The sequence below is a fragment of the Mobula birostris genome, chromosome 24 (assembly GCF_030028105.1).
Source record: "Mobula birostris isolate sMobBir1 chromosome 24, sMobBir1.hap1, whole genome shotgun sequence".
Classification (NCBI taxonomy): Eukaryota; Metazoa; Chordata; class Chondrichthyes; order Myliobatiformes; family Myliobatidae; genus Mobula; species Mobula birostris.
Genome location: NC_092393.1, coordinates 2,905,251 through 2,929,899, shown reverse-complemented (window position 1 = coordinate 2,929,899; position 24,649 = coordinate 2,905,251). Strand labels below are relative to the sequence as shown.

The window sequence follows — 24,649 nt, the reverse complement described above, 5'->3', positions numbered from 1 at the left end:
CCGTTCCCCTGAAATCTTCACCTCACCTCCCCCATCAGTCCTTCTGTCCACCGTTTCCCTGAAACCTTCACCTCACCTCCTCATCGGTCCTTCTGTCCACCGTTCCCCTGAAATCTTCACCTCACCTCATCAGTCCACTGTTCCCCTGAAATCTTCACCTCACCTCCCCCATCAGTCCTTCTATCCACCATTCCCCTGAAATCTTCACCTCAGCTCCTCCGTCAGGCCTTCTGTCCACCGTTCCCCTGAAATCTTCACCTCACCTCCCCCATCAGTCCTTCTGTCCACAGTTCCCCTGAAATCTTCACCGCACCTCCTCATCAGTCCTTCTGACCACAGTTCGCCTGAAATCTTCATCTCACTTCCCCCATCAGTCCTTCTGTCCACCATTCCCCTGAAATCGTCACCTCACCTCCTCATCAGTCCACCGTTCCCCTGAAATCTTCCCCATCAGTCCTTCTGTCCACCGTTCCCCTGCAGTATTCACCTCACTTCCCCCATCAGTCCTTTTCTCCACCGTTCCCCTGAAATCTTCACCTCACCTCCCCCATCAGTCCTTCTGTCCACCATTCCCCTGTAATCTTCACCTCACCTCCTCATCAGTTCACCATTCCCCTGAAATCTTCATCTCACTTTCCCATCAGTCCTTCTGTGCACCGTTTCCCTGAAACCTTCACTTCACCTCCTCATCAGTCCACCGTTCCCCTGAAATCTACACCTCACTTCCCCCATCAGTCCTTCTGTCTAACGTTCCCCTGAAATCTTCACCTCACCTCATCAGTCCTTCTGTCCACCGTTCCCCTGAAATCTTCACCTCACCTCCCCATCAGTCCTTCTGTCCACCGTTCCCCTGAAATCTTCACCTCACCTCCTCATCAGTCCACCATTCCCCTGAAACCTTCATCTCACTTCCCCCATCAGTCCTTCTGTCCACCGTTCCCCTGAAATCTTCAACTCACCTCCCCTCCCCCATCAGTCCTTCTGTCCACCGTTCCCCTGAAACCTTCACCTCACCTCCCCCGTAAGTCCTTTGGTCCACCGTTCCCCTGAAATCTTCACCTCACCTCATCAGTCCACTGTTCCCCTGAAATCTTCACCTCACTTCCCCCATCAGTCCTTCTGTCCACCGTTCCCCTGATATCTTCACATCACCTCCATAGTCCACCGCTCCCCTGAAATCTTCACCTCACCTTCTCCACTTCTGTCCAGCGTTCCCCTGAAATTTTCACCTCACTTCCCCCATCAGTCCTGTCCACCCTTCCCCTGAAATCTTCACCTCAGCTTTTCCGTCAGTCCTTCTGTCCACCGGTCCCCTGAAATCTTCACCTCACCTCCTCATCAGTCCTTCTGTCCACCGTTCCCCTGAAATCTTCACCTCACCTCATCAGTCCCCCTGTCCACCGTTCCCCTGAAATCTTCACCTCACCTCCTCATCAGTCCGTCTGTCCACAGTTCCCCTGAAATCTTCACCTCAATCCTCATCAGTCATTCTGTCCACCATTCCCCTGAAATCTTCACTTCACCTCCTCATCAGTCCACCGTTCCCCTGAAATCTTCACCTCACTTCCCCCATCAGTCCTTCTGACCACCGTACCCCTGAAATCTTCCCCATCAGTCCTTCTGTCCACCGTTCCCCTGAAGTCTTCACCTCACTTCCACCATCAGTCCTTTTGTCCACCGTTCCCCTGAAATCTTCACCTCACCTCCCGCATCAGTCCTTCTGTCCACCATTCCCCTGAAATCTTCACCTCACCTCCTCATCAGTCCACCGTTCCCCTGAAATCTTCATCTCACTTTCCCATCAGTCCTTCTGTGCACCGTTCCCCTGAAACCTTCACTTCACCTCCTCATCAGTCCACCGTTCCACTAAAATCTACACCTCACTTCCCCCATCAGTCCTTCTGTCTAGCGTTCCCCTGAAATCTTCACTTCACCTCATCAGTCCTTCTGTCCACCATTCCCCTGAAATCTTCACCTCACTTCCCCCATCAGTCCTTCTGTCCACCGTTCCCCTGAAATCTTCACCTCACCTCATCAGTCCACCGTTCCACTGAAATCTTCACCTCACTTTCCCCATCAGTCCTTCTGTCCACCGTTCACCTGAAATCTTCACCTCACGTCCCCCATCAGTCCTGCTGTCCACCGTTCCCCTGAAAACTTCACCTCACTTCCCCCATCGGTCCTGCTGTCCACCATTCCCCTGAAATCTTCAGCTCACCTTCCCTGTCAGTCCTTCTGTCCGTTCCCCTGAAATCTTGACCTCACCTCCCCCGTCAGTCCTTCTGTCCACCGTTCCTCTGAAATCTTCAGCTCACCTTATCCACTTCTGCCCACCGTTCCCCTGAAATTTTCACCTCACTTCCCCCGTCAGTCCTGTCCATTGTTCTTCTGAAATCTTCACCTCACCTTCTCCGTCAGTCCTTCTGTCCACCGTTCCCCTGAAATCTTCATCTCACCTGCTCATCAGTCCATCTGTCCACCGTTCCCCTGAAATCTTCACCTCAGCTCCTCCGTCAGTCCTTCTGTCCACCGTTCCCCTGAAATCTTCACCTCACTTCCCCTATCAGTCCTTCTGTTCACCGTTCCCATTGATATCTTCACCTCACCTCCTCATCAGTCCTTCTGTCCACCGTTCCCCTGAAATCTTCACTTCACCTCCTCATCAGTCCACCATTCCCCTGAAATCTTCATCTCACTTCCCCCATCAGTCCTTCTGTCCACCGTTCCCCTGAAATCTTCACCACACTTCCCCCATCAGTCCTTCTGTCCACCGTTCCCGTGAAATCTTCACCTCAGCTCCTCCATCAGTCCTTCTGTCCACCGTTCCCCTGAAACCTTCACCTCACCTCCCCCACCAGTCCTTCTGTCCACCGTTTCCCTGAAACCTTCACCTCACCTCCTCATCGGTCCTTCTGTCCACCGTTGCCCTGAAATCTTCACCTCACCTCATCAGTCCACTGTTCCCCTGAAATCTTCACCTCACCTCCCACATCAGTCCTTCTATCCACCATTCCCCTGAAATCTTCACCTCAGCTCCTCCGTCAGGCCTTCTGTCCACCGTTCCCCTGAAATCTTCACCTCACCTCCTCATCAGTCCTTCTGTCCACCGTTCCCCTGAAATCTTCACCTCACTTCCCCCATCAGTCGTTCTGTCCACTGTTCCCCTGATATCTTCACATCACCTCAAGAGTCCACCGCTCCCCTGAAATCTTCACCTCCCCTTCTCCACTTCTGTCCACCGTTCCCCTGAAATTTTCACCTCACTTCCCCCATCAGTCCTGTCCACCCATCCCCTGAAATCTTCACCTCAGCTTCTCCGTCAGTCCTTCTGTGCACCGTTCCCCAGAAATCTTCACCTCACATCCTCATCCTTCCTTCTGTCCACCGTTCCCCTGAAATCTTCACCTCACCTCCTCGTCAGTCCTTCTGTCCACCGTTCCCCTGAAATCTTCAGCTCACCTCATCAGTCCTTCTGTCCACCGTTCCCCTGAAATCTTCACCTCACCTCCTCGTCAGTCCTTCTGTCCACCGTTCCCATGAAAACTTCAGCTCACCTCCTCATCAGTCCTTCTGTCCACCGTTCCCCTGAAATCTTCACCTCACCTCATCAGTCCACTGTACCCCTGAATTCTTCACCTCACCTCCCCCATCAATCCTTCTGTCCACCATTCCCCTGAAATCTTCACATGAGCTCCTCCGTCAGGCCTTCTGTCCACGGTTCCCCTGAAATCTTCACCTCACTTCCCCCATCAGTCCTTCTGTCCACCGTTCCCCTGAAATCTTCACCTCACCTCCCCCATCAGTCCTTCTGTCCACAGTTCCCCTGAAATCTTCACCGCACCACCTCATCAGTCCTTCTGACCAGTTCGCCTGAAATCTTCATCTCACTTCCCCCATCAGTCCTTCTGTCCACCATTCCCCTGAAATCTTCACCTCACCTCCTCATCAGTCCACCGTTCCCCTGAAATCTTCACCTCACTTCCCCCATCAGTCCTTCTGACCACCGTTCCCCTGAAATCTTCCACTCACTTCCCCCATCAGTCCTTCTGTACACTGTTCCCCAGAAATCTTCACCTCAGCTCCTCCATCAGTCCTTCTGTCCACCGTTCCGCTGAAATCTTCCAATGACCTCCCCCATCAGTCCTTCTGTCCACCGTTCCCCTGAAATCTTCACCTCACCTGCTCATCACTCCTTCTGTCCACCGTTCCCCTGAAATCTTCACCTCACATCCCCCATCAGTCCTTCTGTCCACCGTTCCCCTGAAATCTTCACCTCACCTCCTCATCAGTCCACCATTCCCCTGAAATCTTCATCTCACTTCCCCCATCAGTCCTTCTGTCCACCGTTCCCCTGAAATCTTCACCTCACTTCCCCCATCAGTCTTTCTGTCCACCTTTCCCCTGAAATCTTCACCTCACCTCCCCCATCAATCCTTCAGTCCACCGTTCCCCTGAAATCTTCACCTCTCCTCATCAATCCACCGTTCCCCTGAAATCTTCACCTCACCTCATCAGTCCTTCTGTCCACTATTCCCCTGAAATCTTCAGCTCACCTTCTCCACTTCTGTCCACCGTTCCCCTGAAATTTTCACCTCAATTCCCCCGTCAGTCCTGTCCATCGTTCTCCTGAAATCTTCACCTCACCTTCTCCGTCAGTCCTTTTGTCCACCGTTCCCCTGAAATCTTCATCTCACCTGCTCATCAGTCCTTCTGTCCACCGTTCCCCTGAAATCTTCACCTCAGCTCCTCCGTCAGTCCTTCTGTCCAACGTTCCCCTGAAATCTTCATCTCACTTCCCCCATCAGTCCTTCTGTCCACCGTTCCCCTGAAATCTTCACCGCACCTTATCAGTCCTTCTGTCCACCATTCCCCTGAAATCTTCCACTCACTTCCCCCATCAGTCCTTCTGTCCACCGTTCCCCTGAAGTCTTCACCTCACTTCCCCCATCAGTCCTTCTGTCCACCGTTCCCCTGAATTCTTCACCTCACCTCCTCATCAGTCCTTCTGTCCACCGTTCCCGAAATCTTCACCTCACCTCCTCATCAGTCCTTCTGTCCACCATTCCCCTGAAATCTTCACATCACCTCCCCCATCAGTCCTTCTGTCCACCGTTCCCCTGAAATCTTCACCTCACCTCCTCCACCAGTCCTTCTGTCCACCGTTCCCCTGAAATCTTCATCTCACCTTCTCCACTTCTGTCCACAGTTCCCCTGAAATCTTCACCTCACTTTCCCTGTCAGTCCTCTGTCCACCGTTCCCCTGAAGTCTTCACCTCACCTCCTCGTCAGTCCTTCTGTCCACCGTTCCCCTGAAATCTTCAGCTCACCTCCTCATCAGTCCTTCTGTCCACCGTTCCCGAAATCTTCACCTCACCTCCTCGTCAGTCCTTCTGTCCACCGTTCCCCTGAAATCTTCAGCTCACCTCCTCATCAGTCCTTCTGTCCACCGTTCCCGAAATCTTCACCTCACCTCCTCGTCAGTCCTTCTGTCCACCATTCCCCTGAAATCTTCACATCACCTCCCCCATCAGTCCTTCTGTCCACCGTTCCCCTGAAATCTTCACCTCACCTCCTCCATCAGTCCTTCTGTCCACCGTTCCCCTGAAATCTTCATCTCACCTTCTCCACTTCTGTCCACTGTTCCCCTGAAATCTTCACCTCACTTTCCATGTCAGTCCTTTGTCCACCGTTCCCCTGAAGTCTTCACCTCACCTCCTCGTCAGTCCTTCTGTCCACCGTTCCCCTGAAATCTTCAGCTCACCTCCTCATCAGTCCTTCTGTCCACCGTTCCCCTGAAATCTTCACCTCACCTCCTCGTCAGTCCTTCTGTCCACCGTTCCCCTGAAATCTTCAGCTCACCTCCTCATCAGTCCTTCTGTCCACCGTTCCCCTGAAATCTTCACCTCACCTCATCAGTCCACTGTACCCCTGAATTCTTCACCTCACCTCCCCCATCAGTCCTTCTGACCACCGTACCCCTGAAATCTTCCCCATCAGTCCTTCTGTCCACCGTTCCCCTGAAGTCTTCACCTCACTTCCACCATCAGTCCTTTTGTCCACCGTTCTCCTGAAATCTTCACCTCACCTCCTCATCAGTCCACCGTTCCCCTGAAATCTTCATCTCACTTTCCCATCAGTCCTTCTGTGCACCGTTCCCCTGAAACCTTCACTTCACCTCCTCATCAGTCCACCGTTCCCCTGAAATCTACACCTCACTTCCCCCATCAGTCGTTCTGTCCACCGTTCCCCTGATATCTTCACATCACCTCAACAGTCCACCGCTCCCCTGAAATCTTCACCTCCCCTTCTCCACTTCTGTCCACTGTTCCCCTGAAATTTTCACCTCACTTCCCCCATCAGTCCTGTCCACCCATCCCCTGAAATCTTCACCTCAGCTTCTCCGTCAGTCCTTCTGTGCACCGTTCCCCAGAAATCTTCACCTCACATCCTCATCCTTCCTTCTGTCCACCGTCCCCCTGAAATCTTCACCTCACCTCCTCGTCAGTCCTTCTGTCCACCGTTCCCCTGAAATCTTCAGCTCACCTCCTCATCAGTCCTTCTGTCCACCGTTCCCCTGAAATCTTCACCTCACCTCCCCCATCAATCCTTCTGTCCACCATTCCCCTGAAATCTTCACATGAGCTCCTCCGTCAGGCCTTCTGTCCACGGTTCCCCTGAAATCTTCACCTCACTTCCCCCATCAGTCCTTCTGTCCACCGTTCCCCTGAAATCTTCACCTCAGCTCCTCCGTCAGGCCTTCTGTCCACCGTTCCCCTGAAATCTTCACCTCACCTCCTCGTCAGTCCTTCTGTCCACCGTTCCCCTGAAAACTTCAGCTCACCTCCTCATCAGTCCTTCTGTCCACCGTTCCCCTGAAATCTTCACCTCACCTCATCAGTCCACTGTACCCCTGAATTCTTCACCTCACCTCCCCCATCAATCCTCCTGTCCACCATTCCCCTGAAATCTTCACATGAGCTCCTCCGTCAGGCCTTCTGTCCACGGTTCCCCTGAAATCTTCACCTCACTTCCCCCATCAGTCCTTCTGTCCACCGTTCCCCTGAAATCTTCACCTCACCTCCCCCATCAGTCCTTCTGTCCACAGTTCCCCTGAAATCTTCACCGCACCTCCTCATCAGTCCTTCTGACCACCGTTCCCCTGAAATCTTCCACTCACTTCCCCCATCAGTCCTTCTGTACACTGTTCCCCAGAAATCTTCACCTCAGCTCCTCCATCAGTCCTTCTGTCCACCGTTCCGCTGAAATCTTCCAATGACCTCCCCCATCAGTCCTTCTGTCCACCGTTCCCCTGAAATCTTCACCTCACCTGCTCATCACTCCTTCTGTCCACCGTTCCCCTGAAATCTTCACCTCACCTCCTCATCAGTCCACCATTCCCCTGAAATCTTCATCTCACTTCCCCCATCAGTCCTTCTGTCCACCGTTCCCCTGAAATCTTCACCTCACTTCCCCCATCAGTCTTTCTGTCCACCTTTCCCCTGAAATCTTCACCTCACCTCCCCCATCAATCCTTCAGTCCACCGTTCCCCTGAAATCTTCACCTCTCCTCATCAGTCCACCGTTCCCCTGAAATCTTCACCTCACCTCATCAGTCCTTCTGTCCACTATTCCCCTGAAATCTTCAGCTCACCTTCTCCACTTCTGTCCACCGTTCCCCTGAAATTTTCACCTCAATTCCCCCGTCAGTCCTGTCCATCGTTCTCCTGAAATCTTCACCTCACCTTCTCCGTCAGTCCTTTTGTCCACCGTTCCCCTGAAATCTTCATCTCACCTGCTCATCAGTCCTTCTGTCCACCGTTCCCCTGAAATCTTCAGCTCACCTCCTCATCAGTCCTTCTGTCCACCGTTCCCGAAATCTTCATCTCACTTTCCATGTCAGTCCTTCTGTCCACCGTTCCCCTGAAATCTTCACCTCACCTCCTCCATCAGTCCTTCTGTCCACCGTTCCCCTGAAATCTTCATCTCACTTTCCATGTCAGTCCTTTGTCCACCGTTCCCCTGAAGTCTTCACCTCACCTCCTCGTCAGTCCTTCTGTCCACCGTTCCCCTGAAATCTTCAGCTCACCTCATCAGTCCTTCTGTCCACCGTTCCCCTGAAATCTTCAGCTCACCTCATCAGTCCTTCTGTCCACCGTTCCCCTGAAATCTTCACCTCACCTCATCAGTCCACTGTACCCCTGAATTCTTCACCTCACCTCCCCCATCAGTCCTTCTGTCCACAGTTCCCCTGAAATCTTCACCGCACCTCCTCATCAGTCCTTCTGACCACAGTTCGCCTGAAATCTTCATCTCACTTCCCCCATCAGTCCTTCTGTCCACCATTCCCTTGAAATCTTCACCTCACCTCCTCATCAGTCCACCGTTCCCCTGAAATCTTCACCTCACTTCCCCCATCAGTCCTTCTGACCACCGTACCCCTGAAATCTTCCCCATCAGTCCTTCTGTCCACCGTTCCCCTGAAGTCTTCACCTCACTTCCACCATCAGTCCTTTTGTCCACCGTTCCCCTGAAATCTTCACCTCACCTCCCGCATCAGTCCTTCTGTCCACCATTCCCCTGAAATCTTCACCTCACCTCCTCATCAGTCCACCGTTCCCCTGAAATCTTCATCTCACTTTCCCATCAGTCCTTCTGTGCACCGTTCCCCTGAAACCTTCACTTCACCTCCTCATCAGTCCACCGTTCCCCTGAAATCTACACCTCACTTCCCCCATCAGTCCTTCTGTCTAGCGTTCCCCTGAAATCTTCACTTCACCTCATCAGTCCTTCTGTCCACCGTTCCCCTGAAATCTTCACCTCACTTCCCCCATCAGTCGTTCTGTCCACCGTTCCCCTGAAATCTTCACCTCACCTCATCAGTCCACCGTTCCACTGAAATCTTCACCTCACTTTCCCCATCAGTCCTTCTGTCCACCGTTCACCTGAAATCTTCACCTCACGTCCCCCATCAGTCCTGCTGTCCACCGTTCCCCTGAAAACTTCACCTCACGTCCCCCATCGGTCCTGCTGTCCACCATTCCCCTGAAATCTTCACCTCACCTTCCGTCAGTCCTTCTGTCCGTTCCCCTGAAATCTTGACCTCACCTCCCCCGTCAGTCCTTCTGTCCACCGTTCCTCTGAAATCTTCAGCTCACTTTATCCACTTGTGTCCAGCGTTCCCCTGAAATTTTCACCTCACTTCCCCCATCAGTCCTGTCCACCCTTCCCCTGAAATCTTCACCTCACCTCCTCATCAGTCCTTCTGTCCACAGTTCCCCTGAAATCTTCACCTCACCTCCTCATCAGTCCTTCTGTCCACCATTCCCCTGAAATCTTCACCTCACCTCCTCATCAGTCCACCGTTCCCCTGAAATCTTCCCCATCAGTCCTTCTGTCCACCGTTCCCCTGCAGTATTCACCTCACTTCCCCATCAGTCCTTTTCTCCACCGTTCCCCTGAAATCTTCACCTCACCTCCCCCATCAGTCCTTCTGTCCACCATTCCCCTGTAATCTTCACCTCACCTCCTCATCAGTCCACCATTCCCCTGAAATCTTCATCTCACTTTCCCATCAGTCCTTCTGTGCACCGTTTCCCTGAAACCTTCACTTCACCTCCTCATCAGTCCACCGTTCCCCTGAAATCTACACCTCACTTCCCCCATCAGTCCTTCTGTCTAACGTTCCCCTGAAATCTTCACCTCACCTCCTCATCAGTCCTTCTGTCCACCGTTCCCCTGAAATCTTCACCTCACCTCCCCATCAGTCCTTCTGTCCACCGTTCCCCTGAAATCTTCACCTCACCTCCTCATCAGTCCACCATTCCCCTGAAACCTTCATCTCACTTCCCCCAACAGTCCTTCTGTCCACCGTTCCCCTGAAATCTTCAACTCACCTCCCCTCCCCCATCAGTCCTTCTGTCCACCATTCCCCTGAAATCTTCACCTCACCTCCCCCATCAGTCCTTCTGTCCACCGTTCCCCTGAAATCTTCACCTCACCTCCCCCATCAGTCCTTCTGTCCAACGTTCCCCTGAAATCTTCACCTCACCTCATCAGTCCTTCTGTCCACCGTTACCCTGAAATCTTCACCTCACCTCCTCATCAGTCCACTGTTCCCCTGAATTCTTCACATCACCTCCCCCATCAGTCCTTCTGTCCACCGTTCCCCTGAAACCTTCACCTCACCTCCCCCGTAAGTCCTTCTGTCCACCGTTCCCCTGAAATCTTCACCTCACCTCATCAGTCCACTGTTCCCCTGAAATCTTCAGCTCACCTCCCTCATCAGTCCTTCTGTCCACCATTCCCCTGAAATCTTCACCTCACCTCCTCATTAGTCGTTCTGTCCACCGTTCCCCTGAAATCTTCACCTCACTTCCCCCATCAGTCCTTCTGTCCACCGTTCCCCTGATATCTTCACATCACCTCCATAGTCCACCGCTCCCCTGAAATCTTCACCTCACCTTCTCCACTTCTGTCCAGCGTTCCCCTGAAATTTTCACCTCACTTCCCCCATCAGTCCTGTCCACCCTTCCCCTGAAATCTTCACCTCAGCTTTTCCGTCAGTCCTTCTGTCCACCGGTCCCCTGAAATCTTCACCTCACCTCCTCATCAGTCCTTCTGTCCACCGTTCCCCTGAAATCTTCACCTCACCTCCTCATCAGTCCGTCTGTCCACAGTTCCCCTGAAATCTTCACCTCAATCCTCATCAGTCATTCTGTCCACCATTCCCCTGAAATCTTCACCTCACCTCCTCATCAGTCCACCGTTCCCCTGAAATCTTCACCTCACTTCCCCCATCAGTCCTTCTGACCACTGTACCCCTGAAATCTTCCCCATCAGTCCTTCTGTCCACCGTTCCCCTGAAGTCTTCACCTCACTTCCACCATCAGTCCTTTTGTCCACCGTTCCCCTGAAATCTTCACCTCACCTCCCGCATCAGTCCTTCTGTCCACCATTCCCCTGAAATCTTCACCTCACCTCCTCATCAGTCCACCGTTCCCCTGAAATCTTCATCTCACTTTCCCATCAGTCCTTCTGTGCACCGTTCCCCTGAAACCTTCACTTCACCTCCTCATCAGTCCACCGTTCCCCTGAAATCTACACCTCACTTCCCGCATCAGTCCTTCTGTCTAGCGTTCCCCTGAAATCTTCACTTCACCTCATCAGTCCTTCTGTCCACCGTTCCCCTGAAATCTTCACCTCACTTCCCCCATCAGTCCTTCTGTCCACCGTTCCCCTGAAATCTTCACCTCACCTCATCAGTCCACCGTTCCACTGAAATCTTCACCTCACTTTCCCCATCAGTCCTTCTGTCCACCGTTCACCTGAAATCTTCACCTCACGTCCCCCATCAGTCCTGCTGTCCACCATTCCCCTGAAATCTTCACCTCACCTTCCCTGTCAGTCCTTCTGTCCGTTCCCCTGAAATCTTGACCTCACCTCCCCCGTCAGTCCTTCTGTCCACCGTTCCTCTGAAATCTTCAGTTCACCTTATCCACTTCTGCCCACCGTTCCCCTGAAATTTTCACCTCACTTCCCCCGTCAGTCCTGTCCATTGTTCTTCTGAAATCTTCACCTCACCTTCTCCGTCAGTTCTTCTGTCCACCGTTCCCCTGAAATCTTCATCTCACCTGCTCATCAGTCCATCTGTCCACCGTTCCCCTGAAATCTTCACCTCAGCTCCTCCGTCAGTCCTTCTGTCCACCGTTCCCCTGAAATCTTCACCTCACTTCCCCTATCAGTCCTTCTGTTCACCGTTCCCATTGATATCTTCACCTCACCTCCCCCATCAGTCCTTCTGTCCACCGTTCCCCTGAAATCTTCACCTCACTTCCCCTATCAGTCCTTCTGTCCACCGTTCCCGTGAAATCTTCACCTCAGCTCCTCCATCAGTCCTTCTGTCCACCGTTCCCCTGAAATCTTCACCTCACCTCCCCCATCAGTCCTTCTGTCCACCGTTTCCCTGAAACCTTCACCTCACCTCCTCATCGGTCCTTCTGTCCACCGTTCCCCTGAAATCTTCACCTCACCTCATCAGTCCACTGTTCCCCTGAAATCTTCACCTCACCTCCCCCATCAGTCCTTCTGTCCACCATTCCCCTGAAATCTTCACCTCAGCTCCTCCGTCAGGCCTTCTGTCCACCGTTCCCCTGAAATCTTCACCTCACCTCCTCATCAGTCCTTCTGTCCACCGTTCCCCTGAAATCTTCACCTCACTTCCCCCATCAGTCGTTCTGTCCACCGTTCCCCTGATATCTTCACATCACCTCAACAGTCCACCGCTCCCCTGAAATCTTCACCTCACCTTCTCCACTTCTGTCCACCGTTCCCCTGAAATTTTCACCTCACTTCCCCCATCAGTCCTGTCCACCCATCCCCTGAAATCTTCACCTCAGCTTCTCCGTCAGTCCTTCTGTGCACCGTTCCCCAGAAATCTTCACCTCACATCCTCATCCTTCCTTCTGTCCACCGTTCCCCTGAAATCTTCACCTCACCTCCTCGTCAGTCCTTCTGTCCACCGTTCCCCTGAAATCTTCAGCTCACCTCCTCATCAGTCCTTCTGTCCACCGTTCCCCTGAAATCTTCACCTCACCTCCTCGTCAGTCCTTCTGTCCACCATTCCCCTGAAATCTTCAGCTCACCTCCTCATCAGTCCTTCTGTCCACCATTCCCCTGAAATCTTCACCTCACCTCATCAGTCCACTGTACCCCTGAATTCTTCACCTCACCTCCCCCATCAATCCTTCTGTCCACCGTTCCCCTGAAATCTTCACCTCACCTCCCCCATCAGTCCTTCTGTCCACAGTTCCCCTGAAATCTTCACCGCACCTCCTCATCAGTCCTTCTGACCACAGTTCGCCTGAAATCTTCATCTCACTTCCCCCATCAGTCCTTCTGTCCACCATTCCCCTGAAATCTTCACCTCACCTCCTCATCAGTCCACCGTTCCCCTGAAATCTTCACCTCACTTCCCCCATCAGTACTTCTGACCACCGTTCCCCTGAAATCTTCCACTCACTTCCCCCATCAGTCCTTCTGTACACTGTTCCCCTGAAATCTTCACCTCAGCTCCCCCATCAGTCCTTCTGTCCACCGTTCCCCTGAAATCTTCACCTCACCTGCTCATCACTCCTTCTGTCCACCGTTCCCCTGAAATCTTCACCTCACATCCCCCATCAGTCCTTCTGTCCACCGTTCCCCTGAAATCTTCACCTCACCTCCTCATCAGTCCACCATTCCCCTGAAATCTTCATCTCACTTCCCCCATCAGTCCTTCTGTCCACCGTTCCCCTGAAATCTTCACCTCACTTCCCCCATCAGTCCTTCTGTCCACCTTTCCCCTGAAATCTTCACCTCACCTCCCCCATCAATCCTTCAGTCCACCGTTCCCCTGAAATCTTCACCTCTCCTCATCAGTCCACCGTTCCCCTGAAATCTTCACATCACCTTCCCTGTCAGTCCTTCTGTCCGTTCCCTTGAAATCTTGACCTCACCTCCCCCGTCAGTCCTTCTGTCCACTATTCCCCTGAAATCTTCAGCTCACCTTCTCCACTTCTGTCCACCGTTCCCCTGAAATTTTCACCTCAATTCCCCCGTCAGTCCTGTCCATCGTTCTCCTGAAATCTTCACCTCACCTTCTCCGTCAGTCCTTTTGTCCACCGTTCCCCTGAAATCTTCATCTCACCTGCTCATCAGTCCTTCTGTCCACCGTTCCCCTGAAATCTTCACCTCAGCTCCTCCGTCAGTCCTTCTGTCCAACGTTCCCCTGAAATCTTCATCTCACTTCCCCCATCAGTCCTTCTGTCCACCGTTCCCCTGAAATCTTCACCGCACCTTATCAGTCCTTCTGTCCACCATTCCCCTGAAATCTTCCACTCACTTCCCCCATCAGTCCTTCTGTCCACCGTTCCCCTGAAGTCTTCACCTCACTTCCCCCATCAGTCCTTCTGTCCACCGTTCCCCTGAATTCTTCACCTCACCTCCTCATCAGTCCTTCTGTCCACCGTTCCCGAAATCTTCACCTCACCTCCTCATCAGTCCTTCTGTCCACCATTCCCCTGAAATCTTCACATCACCTCCCCCATCATTCCTTCTGTCCACCGTTCCCCTGAAATCTTCACCTCACCTCCTCCATCAGTCCTTCTGTCCACCGTTCCCCTGAAATCTTCATCTCACCTTCTCCACTTCTGTCCACTGTTCCCCTGAAATCTTCACCTCACTTTCCCTGTCAGTCCTCTGTCCACCGTTCCCCTGAAATCTTCACCTCACCTCCTCGTCAGTCCTTCTGTCCACCGTTCCCCTGAAATCTTCAGCTCATCTCCTCATCAGTCCTTCTGTCCACCGTTCCCGAAATCTTCACCTCACCTCCTCGTCAGTCCTTCTGTCCACCATTCCCCTGAAATCTTCACATCACCTCCCCCATCAGTCCTTCTGTCCACCGTTCCCCTGAAATCTTCACCTCACCTCCTCCATCAGTCCTTCTGTCCACCGTTCCCCTGAAATCTTCATCTCACCTTCTCCACTTCTGTCCACCGTTCCCCTGAAACCTTCAGCTCACCTCCTCATCAGTCCTTCTGTCCACCGTTCCCCTGAAATCTTCACCTCACCTCATCAGTCCACTGTACCCCTGAATTCTTCACCTCACCTCCCCCATCAGTCCTTCTGTCCACAGTTCCCCTGAAATCTTCACCGCACCTCCTCATCAGTCCTTCTGACCACAGTTCGCCTGAAATCTTCATCTCACTTCCCCCATCAGTCCTTCTGTCCACCATTCCCCTGAAATCTTCACCTCACCTCCTCATCAGTCCACCGTTCCCCTGAAATCTTCACCTCACTTCCCCCATCAGTCCTTCTGACCACCGTTCCCCTGAAATCTTCCACTCACTTCCCCCATCAGTCCTTCTGTACACTGTTCCCCTGAAATCTTCACCTCAGCTCCTCCGTCAGTCCTTCTGTCCACCGTTCCCCTGAAATCTTCACCTCTCCTCATCAGTCCACCGTTCCCCTGAAATCTTCACCTCACCTCCTCATCAGTCCTTCTGTCCACCGTTCTCAAAATCTCCACCTCCCCTCCTCCATCAGTCCTTCTGTCCACCGTTCCCCTGTAATCTTCACCGCACCTCATCAGTCCTTCTGTCCACCATTCCCCTGAAATCTTCTACTCACTTCCCCCATCAGTCCTTCTGTCCACCGTTCCCCTGAAGTCTTCACCTCACTTCCCCCATCAGTCCTTCTGTCCACCGTTCCCCAGAAATCTTCACCTCACCTCCCCCATCAGTCCTTCTGTCTACCGTTCCCCTGAAATCTTTACCTCACCTCCTCATCAGTCCACCGTTCCACTGAAATCTTCACCTCACATCCCCATCAGTCCTGCTGTCCACCGTTCCCCTGAAAACTTCACCTCACTTCCCCCAACAGTCCTTCTGTCCACCGTTCCCAAAATCTTCACCTCACCTCCTCATCAGTCCTTCTGTCCACCATTCCCCTGAAATCTTCACCTCACCTTCCCTGTCAGTCCTTCTGTCCGTTCCCCTGAAATCTTGACCTCACCTCCCCCGTCAGTCCTTCTGTCCACCATTCCCCTGAAATCTTCCGCTCACCTTCTCCACTTCTGTCCACCGTTCCCCTGAAATTTTCACCTCAATTCCCCCGTCAGTCCTGTCCATCGTTCTCCTGAAATCTTCACCTCACCTTCTCCGTCAGTCCTTTTGTCCACCGTTCCCCTGAAATCTTCATCTCACCTGCTCATCAGTCCTTCTGTCCACTGTTCCCCTGAAATCTTCACCTCAGCTCCTCCGTCAGTCCTTCTGTCCAACGTTCCCCTGAAATCTTCACCTCACTTCCCCCATCAGTCCTTCTGTTCACCGTTCCCATTGAAATCTTCATCTCACCTCCTCATCAGTCCTTCTGTCCATCGTTCCCCAGAAATATTCACCTCACTTCCCCCATCAGTCCTTCTGTCCACCGTTCCCCTGAAATCCTCACCTCACCTCCCCCATCAGTCCTTCTGTCCACCGTTCCCCTGAAATCTTCACCTCACCTCCTCATCAGTCCACCATTCCCCTGAAATGTTCATCTCACTTCCCCCATCAGTCCTTCTGTCCACCGTTCCCCTGAAATCTTCACCGCACCTCATCAGTCCTTCTGTCCACCATTCCCCTGAAATCTTCCACTCACTTCCCCCATCAGTCCTTCTGTCCACCGTTCCCCTGAAGTCTTCACCTCACTTCCCCCATCAGTCCTTCTGTCCACCGTTCCCCTGAATTCTTCACCTCACCTCCTCATCAGTCCTTCTGTCCACCGTTCCCGAAATCTTCACCTCACCTCCTCATCAGTCCTTCTGTCCACCATTCCCCTGAAATCTTCACATCACCTCCCCCATCAGTCCTTCTGTCCACCGTTCCCCTGAAATCTTCACCTCACCTCCTCCATCAGTCCTTCTGTCCACCGTTCCCCTGAAATCTTCATCTCACCTTCTCCACTTCTGTCCACTGTTCCCCTGAAATCTTCACCTCACTTTCCCTGTCAGTCCTCTGTCCACCGTTCCCCTGAAGTCTTCACCTCACCTCCTCGTCAGTCCTTCTGTCCACCGTTCCCCTGAAATCTTCAGCTCACCTCCTCATCAGTCCTTCTGTCCACCGTTCCCGAAATCTTCACCTCACCTCCTCGTCAGTCCTTCTGTCCACCGTTCCCCTGAAATCTTCAGCTCACCTCCTCATCAGTCCTTCTGTCCACCGTTCCCGAAATCTTCACCTCACCTCCTCGTCAGTCCTTCTGTCCACCATTCCCCTGAAATCTTCACATCACCTCCCCCATCAGTCCTTCTGTCCACCGTTCCCCTGAAATCTTCACCTCACCTCCTCCATCAGTCCTTCTGTCCACCGTTCCCCTGAAATCTTCATCTCACCTTCTCCACTTCTGTCCACTGTTCCCCTGAAATCTTCACCTCACTTTCCCTGTCAGTCCTCTGTCCACCGTTCCCCTGAAGTCTTCACCTCACCTCCTCGTCAGTCCTTCTGTCCACCGTTCCCCTGAAATCTTCAGCTCACCTCCTCATCAGTCCTTCTGTCCACCGTTCCCCTGAAATCTTCACCTCACCTCCTCGTCAGTCCTTCTGTCCACCGTTCCCCTGAAATCTTCAGCTCACCTCCTCATCAGTCCTTCTGTCCACCGTTCCCCTGAAATCTTCATCTCACTTCCTCCCGACAAATTGCAAGACATCGTGGTTTTAGTGTAGCATACTGTCACAGTGCTCCAAAAGGCAAAGTCAAAACTATTTACTGTTACATGCTCAAGTACATGCTTATACCAGTGCAATGAAAAACCTACTTGTAGCAGTATCACAGGCACAGTGCATCAGAATATAAACAGAACTCACAAGAAAAAAATATTTAAACAAAAATTATGCACAATATTTACAAGAGGAAAAAAATCACAAATTGAATAAAAGAAAAGGTCAATTTTAGTGCAAGCTGATCAGATTGCTGAACTGTAGTGGTGATCAGGGTTTTACTGTATTTATTTATTTAGTGTAACGGGCCCTTCTGTCCCAATGAACCTGCATCAGCCATTTACACCTGTCCTTACTCGTGTGCTTCTGGAATGTGAGTGGAAACCAGAGCACCTGGAGGAAATGTGCACAATCACAGGTAGAACCTCCAGACAACTGAACCGAGGTCGCTGATGCTGTAATAGCACTGCACTAACTGCTTTGACCGTGCTGCTAAAACCGGTAGTGGTTTAAGAACTGAGTGGCTGTGGGACTCTAGGCTCCTGTATCTCCTGCCTAATGGTGGTTGCAAAGAGATGGCACGGTCCTGATGGTGGGGAACTTTGATAACGGATGCTGCCTTCTTGAAGAAGTGTCTTTTGTAAATACTGCTGATGGTGGAGAGGGGAGCGATGTGTCTGTGGTGTATTGGGCACAGTCCACTATTCTCTGCAGCTTTTTACATTACTGCACATTCAAATTGGTGTACAAGGCCAACGTGCAATTAATCAGAATGTTAGCAAGGAAAATTTATACAATATCTAAATTGGGTTGTAAAAAACCTCCTTTAGAAAGAAGTAGAGAAGTTTAGGGAAAGAATTCAGACCTTGGATTCAGACAGCCTAAAGCACAACAGCTTATCAGTAATGTGCATGTGTCCTGCACTGATCCTGGAAGCCTGAAGGACAGTAGGGAGGCAAGCCCATGGAACAAGGTAACTTCTAAAAACTGAAGCTTGCATCCTCACCTAAACATACCCTTCAACTGTTTATCCCCCACCTTTACCACTTCTATCGACCTATTTGTCTCCATGTGTTTACTCTCCATAGCAACACACACAAAATGCTAGAGGAACTCAACAAGCCAGGCAGCATCTATGGAGAAAAGTACAGTCGACGTTTCAGGCTGAGACTCTTCCACAGGACTCAGTCTCTCCCCATATCTCAATTCCAGCAGTTACACATTAACCCAACCCTGGGACGGGCAGGTGAATCAGGCTCCACTGCTCCTCCAGGCACAACACAAGGTCACCCCCCGTCCAAAAAAAAATAATTCTCAATCCCTTCTCTCCCTAGAATTCCAAAAAATGGATCCTTAACCACATTTGGAATGTTCACTTATTTTATGTTAGAACTTCGTAAACCATTGGTGTTGTCTCAATTATATTTTAGCTTTCAAACTGGGAGCTGAATAGATGCTGAAAAAGGGAGAACACTCATCCAAGTTGTTTTCATTCAGGAAGGTTAACTAGATGGGGAGAAAACGGCAGTGACAGATTCTTTTAAGTGACTAGTTAAGAATAAAAATGATGGGTGTGAATTTTTAAAAATTGCTATACGTTATAATCTTAAAGGTACTCTCTGGAAGTTATAGTGGAGATGGCCGCAGAGACTGGTGGACAGCCAGTTTGATTACAGGAACAGCTCTCCCCAGCACTGAGGACAACTACATGAGGCAATGTCTCAAGGTGGAGACATGCCAGCATTAAGGACCCCCACTATCCAGGTCAATCCCTCTGCACATTGGCTGCCAACAGGCAGGAAGTCCAGCAGTCTGAAGACTTAAAAGTTCAACAACGGCTTCTTCCCCACCACCATCAGGAACTAATCTAAAAGACCCTAATTCAACTTTAGACTATTTTTTCCTCGATATGCACATATGTCATTATGTATTTTTGTTTATTTTGTTGTGCAAGCTATGTATGGTTTATGTTAATTTAAAGTTATGTAATTTATGTATACTGTGTACTATGCTGTTGCTATATGAGGTTAATTTTCATGGCCTCTATACCCTGGGTACGTATGCCAATTACAATAAACTTGAAATCGATTTAACAGCAACTTTCAAAGGGGAACTTAATGTATACTCGAAAAGCAAACATTTACAAAGAAAATGTACAAGGGACTGAAATTAATTGTGTAGCTTTTGCAAAAAAAAAAGTACAAAAGACTGTGCTGTATGTTTCTATGTTTGTACTTAATGTGAACAGGGTCTGTATCTGTGGATCACTGCCACCACACTTACAGGCTTAGGGCAGAACAGTTACTCCGCTAACTCACACCTTCAACAACTTGTGTTCAATTCTGACCCCAGCTGCTGTCTCTGTGGAGCCTGCACGTCTTCCCTGTGACTGTGGGTTTTCACTTTGTATCCCAAGGACGTGCAGTAGATTAATTAGCTGTTGTGAATTACATCAATGTCGGTACAGTAGGACCTAAGGGGGCAGGGGGAACTAGTGGATATGGGAGAAAGAATAAGTTGTAGGATTATAAGGAAAATAAGTGGAAACGGGACTGATAGAGTTGTAGGGAAAAAGAGGAGTCCTGAAGAGTGAATTTAGGCAGCTAGGTCGAGCAATCTCTGGATTGCTGTGTGCTTCACGTGCCAGTGGAGTAAGAATAGGATGATTTAGCAGATGAATGCACGGCTGAGGAACTAGTGCAGGGGGCAGGAGTTCTGATTTATGGATTACTGGGATCTCTTCTGGGGAAGGTATTACGGGTTATACATGAACCCACGGGGTCCGATATTCTTGCAAGCAGGTGTGCGAGAACTGTTGTGGAGGGTTTAAACTAATTTGGCAGGTGGATGGGAAATTGAGTGATAGGGCTGAGAATTGCATACAAGCACAGGCAGTGTGTAGTAAGACTGTCAGGAAGGACAGGCAGATGTTAGGGCAAAATTGTGGTCAGTGGAATGAGTCGCAGTGTAACAGGGGGACAAAATTGACAAGGGTGATTGAACACTGGACTGAAGGTTTTATATTTGAATGCACACAGTGTACAAAATAAGGTAGATGATCTTGCAGCGTAGTTAGAGATTGACAGGTATGATGTTGTGGGGGCATCACTGACCAGTGGCTGAAAGGAGATTATATTTGAGAGCTTAACATCCAAGAAAACACATTGTACTGAAAGGACAGGCAGGCAGGCAGAGGGCGTGGCATTGGTTAAAAAAAAAAATTAAATCCTTAGAAAGAGGTGACATAGGATCAGAAAATGTAGAATTGTTGTGGGTAGAGTTAAAGAACTGCAAATGTAAAAAGACCCTGATAGGAGTTATATACAGATCTCCAAAGAGTAACCACAATGTGGGCTACAAATTACAATGGCGGATAGAAAATGCATGTCAAAAGGGCAATGTTACATTGGTCATGGATGATTCCAATATGCAGGTCGATTGGGAAAACCAAGTGAATGTTCTTTTTGGATCCCAAGAGAGGGAATTTGTAGAATGCCTACGAGATAGCTTTAGAGCATTTTGTGTTTGAAGCCACCAAGGGATTGGCTATTCTGGATTGAGTGTTGTGTAATGAACTGGATTTGATTAGGAACCCTTAGGAGGCAGTGATCATACTGATAGAATTCACCCTGCAACTTGAGAGGAAGAAGCTAGAGTCAGATGTATCAGTATTATGCGGACTAAATGGAATTACAGAGGCACGAGAAACGAGCTGGGCAAAGTTGACTGAAAGGAGACACAAGGTTACATAGAAACATAGAAAATAGGTGCAGGAGTAGGCCATTCGGCCCTTCGAGCCTGCACCGCCATTTATTATGATCATGGCTGATCATCCAACTCAGAACACCGCCCCAGCCTTCCCTCCATACCCCCTGACCCCCATAGCCACAAGGGCCATATCTAACTCCCTCTTAAATATAGCCAATGAACTGGACTCAACTGTTTCCTGTGGCAGAGAATTCCACAGATTCACCACTCTCTGTGTGAAGAAGTTTTTCCTAATCTCGGTCCTAAAAGGCTTCCCCTCTATCCTCAAACTGTGACCCCTCGTTCTGGACTTCCCCAACATCGGGAACAATCTTCCTGCATCTAGCCTGTCCAATCCCTTTAGGATCTTATACGTTTCAATCAGATCCCCCCTCAATCTTCTAAATTCCAACGAGTACAAGCCCAGTTCATCCATTCTTTCTTCATATGAAAGTCCTGCCATCCCAGGAATCAATCTGGTGAACCTTCTTTGTACTCCCTCTATGGCAAGGATGTCTTTCCTCAGATTAGGGGACCAAAACTGCACACAATACTCCAGGTGTGGTCTCACCAAGGCCTTGTACAACTGCAGTAGTACCTCCCTGCTCCTGTACTCAAATCCTCTCGCTATAAATGCCAGCATACCATTCGCCTTTTTCACCGCCTGCTGTACCTGCATGCCCACTTTCAATGACTGGTGTATAATGACATCCAGGTCACGTTGCACCTCCCCTTTTCCTAATCGGCCACCATTCAGATAATAATCTGTTTTCCTATTTTTGCCACCAAAGTGGATAACTTCACATTTATCCACATTAAATTGCATCTGCCATGAATTTGCCCACTCACCCAACCTATCCAAGTCACCCTGCATCCTCTTAGCATCCTCCTCACAGCTAACACTGCCACCCAGCTTCGTGTCATCTGCAAACTTGTAGATGCTGCATTTAATTCCCTCATCCAAATCATTAATATATATTGTAAACAACTGGGGTCCCAGCACTGAGCCTTGCGGTACCCCACTAGTCACCGCCTGCCATTCTGAAAAGGTCCCGTTTATTCCCACTCTTTGCTTCCTGTCTGCTAACCAACTCTCCACCCACACCAATACCTTACCCCCAATACCGTGTGCTTTAAGTTTGCACACTAATCTCCTGTGTGGGACCTTGTCAAAAGCCTTCTGAAAATCCAAATATACCACATCCACTGGTTCTCCCCTATCCACTCTACTAGTTACATCCTCAAAAAATTCTATGAGATTCGTCAGACATGATTTTCCTTTCACAAATCCATGCTGACTTTGTCCGATCATTTCACCACTTTCCATATGTGCTGTTATCACATCTTTGATAACTGACTCCAGCATTTTCCACACCACCGACATTAGGCTAACCGGTCTATAATTCCCTGGTTTCTCTCTCCCTCCTTTTTTAAAAAGTGGAGTTACATTAGCCACCCTCCAATCCTCAGGAACCAGTCCAAATCTAACGAGTTTTGAAAAATTATCACTAATGCATCCACTATTTCTTGGGCTACTTCCTTAAGCACCCTGGGATGCAGACCATCTGGCCCTGGGGATTTATCTGCCTTCAATCCCTTCAATTTACCTAACACCACTTCCCTACTAACATGTATTTCGCTCAGTTCCTCCATCTCACTGGACCCTCTGTCCCCTACTATTTCTGGAAGATTATTTATGTCCTCCTTAGTGAAGACAGAACCAAAGTAATTATTCAATTGATCTGCCATGTCCGGTTGGAGGTTCTCGGTGCAATTCAGAAGGTGCAGGATAGATAGATCCCAAAGTAGTAGTAGTATCCAAAGGCAGAATGACACCACTGAGACTGACAGGGCAAGTCAAAGCCCACATAAAAGCAAAAGAGACCAAAAATTAATGGGAAATTAGAGGATTGGGAACCTTTTAAACACCAACAGAAGGTAAATAAAACGCCCATATGGAACAAAAAGGTGAAATATTAAGGTTAGCTAGCCAATATCAAAGGGGATACCAAAAGATTTTTCAGGTATACAAAGAGTAAAAGACAGACGAGAGCAGATATCAGACCACTGGACATCATGCTGGAGAAGTAATAATGGGGGACAAGGAAATGGGCGAACTGAATAAGTATTTGCATCAGTCTTCAATGTGAAAGAGACTGGATGTTCGAGAGTGTCAAGAGGCAGAAGTGAGACAGTTGCTATTACTAAGGAGAAGGTAATTTGGGAAGCTGAATGGCCTGAAGGTAAATAAGCAGCTGGACAAGACAGCATCCACTGTAGGGTTCTGAAAGAAGTAGCTAAAGATGTTGTAGAGGCATTAGTAATGATAGTTAAAGAATCACTAGATTCTGGAACGTGTCCAAAGGATTGGAAAATTGCAAATGGCACTTCACTGTTCAAGAAGAGAGGGAAGCAGAAGATAAGAAATTATAGGCCAGTTAGTCTGACCTCAGTGATTGGGAAGGTGTTAGAGTTGATTGTTAAGGATGAGGTTTCAGGGTACTTGGAGGAACATGATAAAATGTGCCAAAGTCAGCATGGTTTCCTTAAGGGAAAACCTTGCCTGACAAATCTGTTGGAATTCTTTGAGAAAATAACAAGCACGATAGACAAAGGAGAATCAATGGACGTTGTGTACTTGGATTTTCAAAAGGCCTTGATAAGGTCCCACGCATAAGGCTGCTTGGCAAGTTAAGAGCACATGGTACTACTTGAAAGACATAGCATGGATAGAGCATTGACTAATTTGCAGGAGGCAAAGAGTGGGAAGAAACAGATCAAGGCTGCCTGTGACTAGTGGTATTCCACAGGGGTTGGTATTGGTATTGGGGCAATTCTTTTTATATTATATGTCAATGATTTGGATGGCTTTGTAGCCATGTTTGTGACAATATGAAGAGAGTGGAAGGACAGATAGTGGTGAGGAAGCAGAGAGGCTGCAGAAGGATTTAGACAGATTAGGAGAACGGGCAAAGAAGTTTCAGGCGGAATACAGTGTTGAGAAGTGTATGGTCATGCACTTTGTTAGAAGGAATAAAAGCGTGGACTATTTTCTAAATGGAGAAAATTCCAAAATCTGAAGTGCAAAGGGACTTGGGAATTGTCATGCAGGATTCCCTAAAGGTTAATTTTCAGGCTGAGTCGGTGGTGAAGAAGGAATTGCTTTCTAGGAGACTAGAATATAAAAACAAGAATATAATGCTGAGGGTTTAAAAGCTATTGGTGAGTCCTCACTTGGGAGTATCGTGAGCAGTTTTGGGCTTATTATATAGAAAGACCATAAGACATAGGAGCAGAATTAGGCCATTTGGCCCATCGAGCCTGCTCTGCCATTTCATCATGGCTGATCTGACTTCTCTCTCAGTCCCACTCTCCTACCTTCTCCCCCTATCCCTTCATGCCCTGTCCAATCTCTTACTATCTCTTCTTTCAGTTAGTCCTGACGAAGGGTCTCGGCCCAAAACCACAGAATCCACAGATTCACCACCCTCTGGCTAAAGAAATTTCTCATCTCCATTCTAAACGGACACCCCTCTATCCTGAGTATTTGTCCACTGGTCTTAGACATTCCCGCCATAGGAAACATCCTCTCCACATCCACTCTATCAAGGCCTTTCACCATTCGATAGGTTTCAATGAGGTCACCCCTCATTCCTCTGAATTCTAGTGAAC

The 24,649-nt window shown here is 49.8% G+C and overlaps 1 protein-coding gene across 4 annotated transcripts in view; it reads right to left on the bottom strand.

The window, feature by feature from the left end:
• Positions 1-24,649, bottom strand: part of rsad1 (radical S-adenosyl methionine domain containing 1) — a 101,704-nt gene that overhangs the window by 25,366 nt on the left and 51,689 nt on the right. The window contains exon 8 of one of the 4 annotated variants that reach the window (XM_072242177.1): positions 17,129-17,194. The exons of 2 other annotated variants lie outside the window; for them this stretch is intronic. In XM_072242177.1, the coding sequence (XP_072098278.1) occupies positions 17,192-17,194 (3 nt within the window). In that variant the 3' untranslated portion in view covers positions 17,129-17,191. Of the gene's footprint in view, positions 1-17,128; positions 17,252-24,649 lie in introns of those variants that run through there. One more of the 4 variants, XM_072242176.1, reaches the window with a different exon arrangement.